Below are 10,360 nucleotides of genomic sequence, written 5' to 3'. Positions count from 1 at the left end.
GGGGCACTAGCTACTAGATATATAAAAGAAATATAAAAATATGATTTGTTTTCGTTCAATCAATATTGAAATTGATAAGTGAAATAAAAATTCCGCTTAAGGAGCCAGTGTTGTTCAGTTTTGTCAAAATAAGCTAAAAACATACAGGTGAATAATTCGACCTCATTGAATCCGTATTTATGTTACCTTCAATTTGCCCCCCTTAGCCAGAGATGGACTAAGCATTTATTATGCATGTTAAGTTATTAAAAGGAAATTAATGTCAACAATAAAAGTGAAACAAATGTAAATAGTTTGATTGGCTGATTCGACCCCAAAAAAATCATTTTTAAAAGATAAAGACGACGATGAACATATATAATCAACCTATAGTTTGAAATTAAACAAATTTTACACCTAATAGAATCAATTGCACTAGTTCGCTATTAATTTATATCTGCATTTATGTTTATACGCTAATGTGACCATGAAGATCAACTGTATAGTTAATTGATGACGTCTAGACTAAAATACACACGAAACGATACATATTATCGAGGCAATGCCTTCTGAATTGTGCATTTTAGACTTTTTATATGGATATATGTTTTGTGAGTGAAATCGTTGAACATGAATTTTACAGCAACTTCCCCTTTCATAACACAAATATTATTATGTTTGTTAATTAATGTTTCATTTTGAGTGGACTTTACATTATTTTCATACATATTAGATAACAGCTCTTTTAAGATATCTTCACACATAGCTCTATGAAAATCGTGATTTTGAGAAATGAATTTTTGAACAATTAGTATTGCCAATCTTGCCATGAAATAAATCTGTATATTTGCACCGCTCATGAATAAATGATTGGAAATGTTGTTTTGCTATGCCGGAGTCTGCAGTAACCATTTCTATTTTAAAACACAATTCAAAAACCATAATCTTCTGCAAATGTATTATATAGATATAGGAAGATGTGATATCCGTGTCAATGAGACTACTCTCCATCCAAATAACAAATAATAAAAGTAAACCATTATAGGTCAATGTACGGCCTTCAACACGGAGCCTTGGCTCACACAACAAGTTATAAAAGGCCCAAAAATTAATAGACATTTATTAAATATTCGAAAGAAACCAACAGATATAGATTTAGGAATTCGATATACCAAATAAAAGATAACCCAAATCCATTGAAATCACTCGTAATATTTCCAATGACTCCAGATTACCTTCGTTATACAAATAAAGATAAATTGTAAGACAAACTAAATAATAATCATTATAAAAAACAACAAATAGTAAGTTTGAATTTTTGGCAATTTTTTGACATGGATTTATTAGGACAGTTCAACTATTCATCAACCGGCCTATGAATTTGCATTCATCGACAATGTCTCATTAATGTCCAAGATAAAAACATTGAAGGGCAACCATCATATGTTTTCTCCAAATGGCAACTGGGCTACCAGACGCCAACTGTAATAAATTCAGCCATTCAGTAAATCAATATATTCAGTTCATATTCTGTCCAATCCATGACGCTTCTTTAACAATATCTGAAAATATACAACAGAGAGCAGAAAATATTCTCAAGGGTGGGATAGGGTGGGTTTTGTGTTCCTTCGGTTCAAATCACGCAATGAACAATTCACGAAAAGCATGCAATTTTATACCAAATAAAAGCGGGAAAACCGCTTATGAAATTAGTAGGTAAATAAAAGACGCTCAAGTCCTTCAAAATTAAAGAAAAGATAACTCAAGTTTTAGCAGACGATAATCTTAATTTATTAAATTGATTTAATGCTTAATGATTAAATCTTATTATTAAATATTCGAAAGAAACCAACAGATATAGATTTAGGAATTCGATATACCAAATAAAAGATAACCCAAATCCATTGAAATCACTCGTAATATTTCCAATGACTCCAGATTACCTTCGTTATACAAATAAAGATAAATTGTAAGACAAACTAAATAATAATCATTATAAAAAACAACAAATAGTAAGTTTGAATTTTTGGCAATTTTTTGTCATGGATTTATTAGGACAGTTCAACTATTCATCAACCGGCCTATGAATTTGCATTCATCGACAATGTCTCATTAATGTCCAAGATAAAAACATTGAAGGGCAACCATCATATGTTTTCTCCAAATGGCAACTGGGCTACCAGACGCCAACTGTAATAAATTCAGCCAAATGCTAACAAACTTGTTTGTAAGCATCGCCAACAAAATTTATCAATCCATGACAAAAAATTAATTTTAACGCACAAAACAGATGAAAAATTCTAGGTTTTGAACAAACATATCAATTCAAACAAAGTTCACAACTAAACATTAGTTCAACGAAGTATATCAACTTTACTATACAACAGTTCAACGAAGTATATCAAATAAACTATACAACAGTTCAACGAAGTATCTCAACTATACTAAACAACATTTCAACGAAGTATAACAACTATAATAACAACAGTTCAAAGAAGTAATCAACTTTACTATACAACAAAATAAACAACTTTCACAACAACCAAAATTATTCAACTATGTATTTACAACTAACAACAAAACTGTTGTATCTTCAACAGAGCTTTCAACTTGAAACATGCGTTTAACAACTGAATAAATTATTCAACTGACATACAACATCATGAGTCCATGCACGATGGCTTACAAATTAGAACACTTTAAAGTTCATTTGGATATAAAAATCTGTTTGGATATTTAATGAACAACTCTAATGCTGACTGAATAGCATTAATAAAAATGTCATTGCCAATATATGACAGATGTACGCCATCATCAGCGAAAAGAGTTGGATGGATATCATCAAAATCAGTATGTTTAATAGCCTTGCCCCCAACTTTGTGTAGGTAAGATCTAACACCCCTATTTACACGGGCTCTAGATCGCTCTATTGCCTTTTTATTCATGGCATTCCTCCAAATTCGTCTTGGCAAAATGTATGACCAAATAACAGTTGTGTTTGGTAACGATGACATTAACTGACGTAAAGTGTCCTTAATATTGTATAAAAGTTTACCATTTTGAATGTTACATAAATCATTACCACCGCAATGAATAATAATTATTGAAGGTTGCGATCTCCAATTCAACAATGCAGTTATAATTGAAGGAACCATATGCCATAACATTCCTGAATGACCTATCCACACAACACTGTAACCAAGTTTTTCCAGACCCAGATCAATACCAGTTGCTCTAGTTTGAGTGTGTTCAGATGCCTTTTTTACCAAAGATGAACCAATGATCCAAATGTCATTTTTTGCTGAAACAAATTAAATATTAGGAATTCTAATGTAGCGCTGAAATGATGACGACATCCAGCGACCCATGGTTTTAATCTGATTTTCAGTTTTACCAGACATAAAGGCTGACGTTGCTGCTCCTATTCTAAACGAATGCGTATTATATCTAGATGTGTTTAAACTCAAAAACTTGAGTCCTTTGTTTAAAATAGTCTGAAACTGAAATCTTGTCAATGATTTCCCATTTATATGGCAAAAAAGAGGACCATCATTTCTAGGTCTAATTTGCAAAAAAGCTTTCAAACTTTGTAGAGGACAAATCTCATTTGATTCATTTTTTTCCACAACTAAAGTAGTGGATCTCCCATTTTGATCAGTTTTCGAAAATTTTATCGTAACAAACAGCTGATTTTTTACATGGTCAATATAAACATCCCGCCTATGTAAAACATGCTCTAGCATAACATTCGTTGTAATGGCAAATTCACTCACACGTAAAAATGCAGCAAAAGCTAAGTTAAATGCTGTTTGAAACAATATTGTTTCATATCTTGAAGAGCACACGTGTCTCAAAGCCACATTTAATCTAATCAAAATATCAATAGTCAAAGGTTCCCGAAGATCTTTACACTTGTAAAGTCTATCACAACCACCCAAAAGTTTCTGAATAATAAAAGATTTCGTTAAATCTTCATTCCCTTGAATTTTTAATTTGTAACTTATTCCAGATATATATGATCTAATTGTAGATGATGAATAATGATTAAGTGACAAAAAACCAATATAACGAATAATTTGTCTGGTACTTGGTGGCCAAATAAGGGGAATAGAATATTCCACCCTGAACATATTGAACGAATGCAATGCATTTTCATAAACATTTCTGGTACTTTGAGAAATTGAATAATTCAACAATTTTGAAGCTTCTACATCAAAAGATCTAAGAATTCTTGTGGAATAGTCTGTGGCGTCGGGTCGGCATTGCTCGTTACTTCTCTGAACTTCTTCATCTGCCCACGAGATAAAGCATCAGCAATAAAATTGTCTTTTGAAAAAATATGCAATGCTTTAAATTGAAAATTGAATAATAATGTCCACAAAACTATTTTTCTCAACAAAAACATAACCCTGTCATTTTTTGAAGATTTTGAATTTAAAATTGTAACAACAGCCATATTATCACAATGAAAAATTATCTTCTTATTTGTAAACCTTTCTTTCCATTAATAGATGGCCAAAGCAATAGGTATAATTTCCAAATAAGTAATGTCACTTAATAAAACTTTGCTCCAATTATATGGCCATTGTAAAATTGCCCATGACCCATTTAAATAAGCTGCACAACCCAGTGAATGACCACCTGCACTGTCTGTATACAAATGTAAATCAGCATTTGAAACCCAGTCTAAATCTTGGATATATGAATAGCCATTAAATTCTTTAAGAAAATATTGCCACATTTGCAAATCATCTCGTATTCCTTTGGTCAATCTTATAAAATGATGAGGTTTTTTAACATTTTTAAAAGAGCCATATAGGCGCCTCAAAAATGCTCTACCAGATGGAAGAGCCCTTGCACAAAAAGCCAACGAACCTGTTAAAGACTGCATTTCTTTCAGAGTAATTTTTCTTTTTTCCAATACACAATTTATCTGATCTTTAAGTTTTAGAATTTTATCATCTGGTATTCTAACCAACATCTCATCTGAATCAATTAACAAACCTAAATATTCCAGTTTTGTGCAAGGACCTTCAGTTTTTTTCATTTGCTATAGGAACTTCCAAGCTTGAACAAACATTTGAAAATGCAGTCATAAGAAAAAGACAGTCATCTTTATGAGCTTCAACAAATATAAAATCATCAAGATAATGATCCAAATTTTCAGAATGCGTTTTATTTTTAACTGACCAATGTAAAAAGGTTGAAAATTTTTCAAATGTAGCACAACTAATAGAACATCCCATGGGCATTGTTTTTTGGATATAGTAAAGACCATTTAGTTTGATGCCAAGTAAATCAAAATCACCAGGATAACATTTAAGTAAAGGAAATGCTGATTTAATATCCATTTTAGCCATTAAAGCCGATTTCCCCATTCGTTTAACAATTTTGACTGCATTGTCAAATGATGAATAAGTGACCTTGGTAAACTGAGTATCAATAAAATCATTGATACTTTCATTCGGTGGGTAAGACAAATGAGTTATCAATCTAAGTCCACCAGTTTTCTTAGGAACTAAACCAATAGGAGAGCACCGAAGATTTGAAATAGGTTTATGTTTGAATGGGCCTGCCATTCGACCTAATGATATCTCATTATTCAACTTCATTTGAGCTTCAATAGGGTTTTTTAAAACAGACAACAAATTTCTATATTCACATGAATGTCTAGGACCTTCGTAATGAATTTTAAAACCATATTTAAATCCATTCAAAAGTTCAACAGAGCTTTGCTTATCATGATATACTTCCAGAAGCTTAGAGAGTTCATTTACATTAACCGGAGATTTTCCTAGGGCCCAAATATTAAACTGGTCTGGATGTAGTTCTGAAAAATTGTAAATTATCTCTTGTTAAAACCACCTTTTGAGTTTTGTCTATTATCAGAGTTGTTTACCAAAGGTGTAAAGTTATTTCTCTTAAACCTAGATGGACCAGTATTACCTTCATTGTCCATAAAGCGACGACATCGTAAAGCAGGGTGATTAAAACCACATTTGAGACATGCATGTCTGTATTGGCAATTGCGTTTATTGCAAAAACCTTTAAAATTAAAATCATAACATTTATAACCAACATTAGCCTGCTGTTGTTTTTGAGTATTGTTATTCAAAATACGCAACCACAAAAACCCATCTATGGATGACCATTTTTTTGTATGATCCCTTGATACTCTCAAACGAAATTGCTGGTCATAAGAATACCATTTTGCAACAGGATAATCAGCCGCTGCACCCCTTATTATGGACATATATGAGAAAAGTTCACTTGCTTTTCCAGGATGCCTTTCAATAAGGACCTGGGCATAAGCAATAAAGCAATCAGTCCAATTTTCAACAGAAGTAACAGTATGGTTATTCTTAACTTTGTTTTGTATTACCAGCAGGCCTTCATTAATGCCAATGGTGTTTTCATTTGTTTGACTGTTGAAATTGTTGCGATGCATAAGAGACAAATCAACATATTCAAAATTCCAAATTTTATCCTTAAGCTTTTGACTTATAAAAATATCAACCTCATTAAAACCAGGCATCATTAGAGGTTCATCAAAAACTTCATTAACCTCACCTAAGTCAGCTAATGGAAGTTCATTCTCTTGCAATTCTACACCTGGTTGCAAGGCAACTAATTGAGGTTCATCAACTCTCCGTCTTCTAACTACAGGGGCATCTTCATCAACCTCAACTTGGGGACGCCTTCTCTCATTCCTAACTGGTGGTTGCTGTTGTTCCCTAGGAGCCCTTCTATGACGAAGTTCTCGACCTCCTCCAACCGGGTCCTGCCGACGACGCCTGCCTCTACCCCTTGGCATTGTTATTAACTATTATAATTATAAAAACAGATTAGATACATACATCAAGTATTAAAAGCCCTAATCATATTTCAAAATATAAATTCAGGTTCTTATTCAATCATTCAATTTAGATACATTAAATACCACATATAACCCACTACGTTGTCTTCAATAAACTTAATACATTTGAATGCATTAAATAACTGAAGTTGGTAAGTAAATACAATTAACTTATAAAAATGCACGTGTATCAAATAAAACATTAGCGGACATGTAAATGTTAATACGGCTTACACTACAAACATGTAATTACCCGTTTAAAGAATATCGTTCATACATTACAATCAAAACAACTGAAGTTGGCAAGAAAACACAATTAAAACAAGTATAATGTTCTTTTTAACCAAATAAAACGTCGTTATAAACGGCAAGTTAAATAACCAAGCTTAATTAATTATCCGCAAATTAATAACTTATAAAAAATGAACGTGTATCAAATCAAACATTAGCGGACATGTAAATGTTAATACGGCTTACACTACAACATGTAATTACCTGTTTAAAGAATATCGCTCATACATTACAAAGAATACAAATTTATCACCTGTATTAAAGCATTTTAATTTTAATGCTATTCACTGATTAATATATGTGTGCACAAATGTAACTATTAAATAATAGTCTACTCCGTATAAAAGCTATCCAAGTACGCGATAATTTGAATTAGAACCAAACTATTGCAAGAACAACTTTCAATAAAATAAAATTATTCGTCACAAATTACAGAAATAAAATCATTCGGAAAATTCAACTGCAATAAATATATCTAACACTAAAACATATGTACTTATCTTATGTCTGAATCCTGTCCTTTTGTGTTCCTTCGGTTCAAATCACGCAATGAACAATTCACGAAAAGCATGCAATTTTATACCAAATAAAAGCGGGAAAACCGCTTATGAAATTAGTAGGTAAATAAAAGACGCTCAAGTCCTTCAAAATTAAAGAAAAGATAACTCAAGTTTTAGCAGACGATAATCTTAATTTATTAAATTGATTTAATGCTTAATAATTAAATCTTATTAAAACCATTTAAACGGGAAAACCAACGGTCTAATGAACAGATACTTGTATCTAAAGTTCTAAAGCTCTTCATCTTGAATGTAAATGTCACGCTTTTATAGTAGAACTGTTAAAAGGCGGAATTGTTAAAACTTTTGGTTCATGATAATCACATAAAAGTTGAAAAGATATGGACAATCATCAAACATTACTAAAGGGGGGTAAATCAAACTTTGTTTGATTCACCTTAGAAACAAATTGTTTACTCACTTTAGAAAGTATTTATTACTAGTATTGTCACTTAGTAGGTTTGAAACCTTAAAATTTAATTTATCAAGGGTATTTGTAATCGCATGTGTTTGCATTTTTGAAAACCTTTTATACTGATGTTATTGTACCCTCAATCACCTATATGTTAACGTTGTTGTGTAAGTCTAGATATGTACTTCTATTCAGTTGTAAATATACTAGGAAGTACTCGTTTGGAGGATTTTTGACTATCTGATTGTTCTCACCTCTTTACTCGCTGCTATTCCTTTGGCTTCAAGCATATATTTGTATATAAATCGACATGTTAATAGATGTCAGTATAGTTTTTGTTTTATTTATTAAGGCTTTCTGTTTCTTTTTTGGAAATCAGTAGTATTCGGGTTCTTAAACACCGGGTGTAACAAGAATATCTATACATTCAAATATTTCTTCTGTAACGTAATTATTTGTTGAAACAAATGACAATGTTTATGTTTTTTAGACAAAATAAGGAACCTTTCAGCTTTGAATTAGTTTTAAAGTGGCCAAAGATAATCAAAAGTTTAATTATAAACATGTTTAGTGTCGTACATCTCTTGAATAGTGGTTTTGGACTTTTAAATTGTTGTTGCTATGGACATGTTTTTCATTGCTTATAAAACTTAGAGTTTGACAGCAATAAATTCCTTCCGCATTATGTCATCTGAATTGTTCATAACAATCCCAGTGCCCTCTTTATTAGGTGTATTATAATAATCTTCATATCGATACCCTTTTTATGTGATAAGAAACAATTAGTTGGCATTCCCGCAAACATTTTCAATGGTCATGTGAAAAATATGCGATTATGGAATAAGAAATGAATTGCAAAGCACTTACTTTACCATGTTTGATTTTTTTGTTAATGACGCAAAGAAGATAAGAAAGATAAAAAAAACCAGCCACACAACGCACAAAGAAATAATGTAGAGTTCTTTATTAGGTCCTAAACAACAGACAGGTGTTAGTACAATATGTTAAGCTAAAAATCTTCTGCGCCTGAAATAAGTGCATAGATTTTGGACGTTCAATCAAATATATCTTTCTACTAACTACAATTCACATTAAGGGCAAAAACAATAAGATTATTATGACGGACTTTCTTCTTAAAATAAGAGGTCGTGAAGTCAAATTATTCATTTATCAGCACATTCGTCTTTTCAAACACTAAACGATAGGACATGTAAAAATATCAAATATTTTTTTTTCGAAACAAAATAATTTCTGTAAACACATTCATCTGTATAATACCGATATAGTGGATGAGAAATGAATAGTACTAAATAATAACTTTTAACAAATGTGTGCGTTTGTAGAAAGTTTGTTATATATCTCAGTAGACAACTATTCGTTTCTAAGGGCCAAGCCTGGGAAATTTATAGTGGTTAAAATATGTATTTCCAACATTAAGGCGGCCATAGTATTCATTTCTACTCCAACAAGGGCAGAGCATGTTTTTTTCTGCTCATCCAAAAATTGTCACAAAAATCAACCTCTCATCAGAACTGTTCATCCCTAAATTGGTTTAACGTTTGTGATGCGATCACATATTTGTAGGATACACATACCACTTCAAACAAATAGAGAAGTCAATATTGAGGTCTAGAATATAAATCAGTATACATTTTATTAATATCAAAATATAGTAGCCTAACAATGAAGGGTTAATCCAGGGTTCAAAGAAAGAGGGGTATTATTGCCCAAAAATTTGTTTTGTCTTGGCCATGGTATCACAGGTCAGTTTATTTTCACCAGACGAATTTGAATATCCCGTTGGTATCTTACGCCTTCCTCTCTCTTTCAATCCTTATTCCCAAAACTAATAATAAAGTCATTCAATCAAAAAGCGACCCCCTTATTCTTAAATGACACGAAGGAGGGTGTTATAAAAACATACAATTAAAGATTTGGATTGAGCTATTATCTAAGATTTCAAAGCGAAGTTTGATAAGGGCTTTGCCTTTTCCCACACTCAATCTAACATATGGATGATTTGAGACCTTGACACCTTTCTAGGTTGTTTGACAACATCTGCCTACTTATTAGCTGATTTGTTTAGTTTCTTTAAATGTCGCTCAAATTAAAACTATCCAATCGTATCATATACATTAGCGTACGTTGACGTATCCGTACAAATGTACCCAGAGTAATTTTCCAGGTGTAAAAAGAGTAATAGTGGTCAAGTTGTTCTGCTGGACAATAATTGTTTATCTATTCCCTGAAGTTGGGATTGGT

The 10,360-nt window shown here is 31.7% G+C and overlaps 1 protein-coding gene across 2 annotated transcripts; it reads right to left on the bottom strand.

The window, feature by feature from the left end:
• Positions 1-1,318: 1,318 nt before the first annotated feature.
• LOC134683098 (uncharacterized) lies at positions 1,319-7,802 on the bottom strand. Of its 2 annotated transcripts, none has more exons than XM_063542192.1 (2): positions 6,550-6,964; positions 1,319-1,541 (listed from the first exon to the last, which is right to left on the bottom strand). In XM_063542192.1, the coding sequence occupies exons 1-2, from the start codon at positions 6,791-6,793 to the stop codon at positions 1,498-1,500; spliced, it is 288 nt and encodes a 95-aa protein (XP_063398262.1). In that variant the 5' UTR covers positions 6,794-6,964; the 3' UTR covers positions 1,319-1,497. The 2 variants fall into 2 exon arrangements, with proteins under 2 accessions (XP_063398262.1, XP_063398253.1); XM_063542183.1 differs by lacking the exon at positions 1,319-1,541 and adding an exon at positions 2,607-3,280 and having other exon boundaries at positions 6,550-7,802.
• Positions 7,803-10,360: the final 2,558 nt, after the last annotated feature.

Source organism: Mytilus trossulus, chromosome 1, assembly GCF_036588685.1.
Source record: "Mytilus trossulus isolate FHL-02 chromosome 1, PNRI_Mtr1.1.1.hap1, whole genome shotgun sequence".
Lineage (NCBI taxonomy): Eukaryota > Metazoa > Mollusca > Bivalvia > Mytilida > Mytilidae > Mytilus > Mytilus trossulus.
This window is presented reverse-complemented; position numbering and strand designations above follow the sequence as displayed.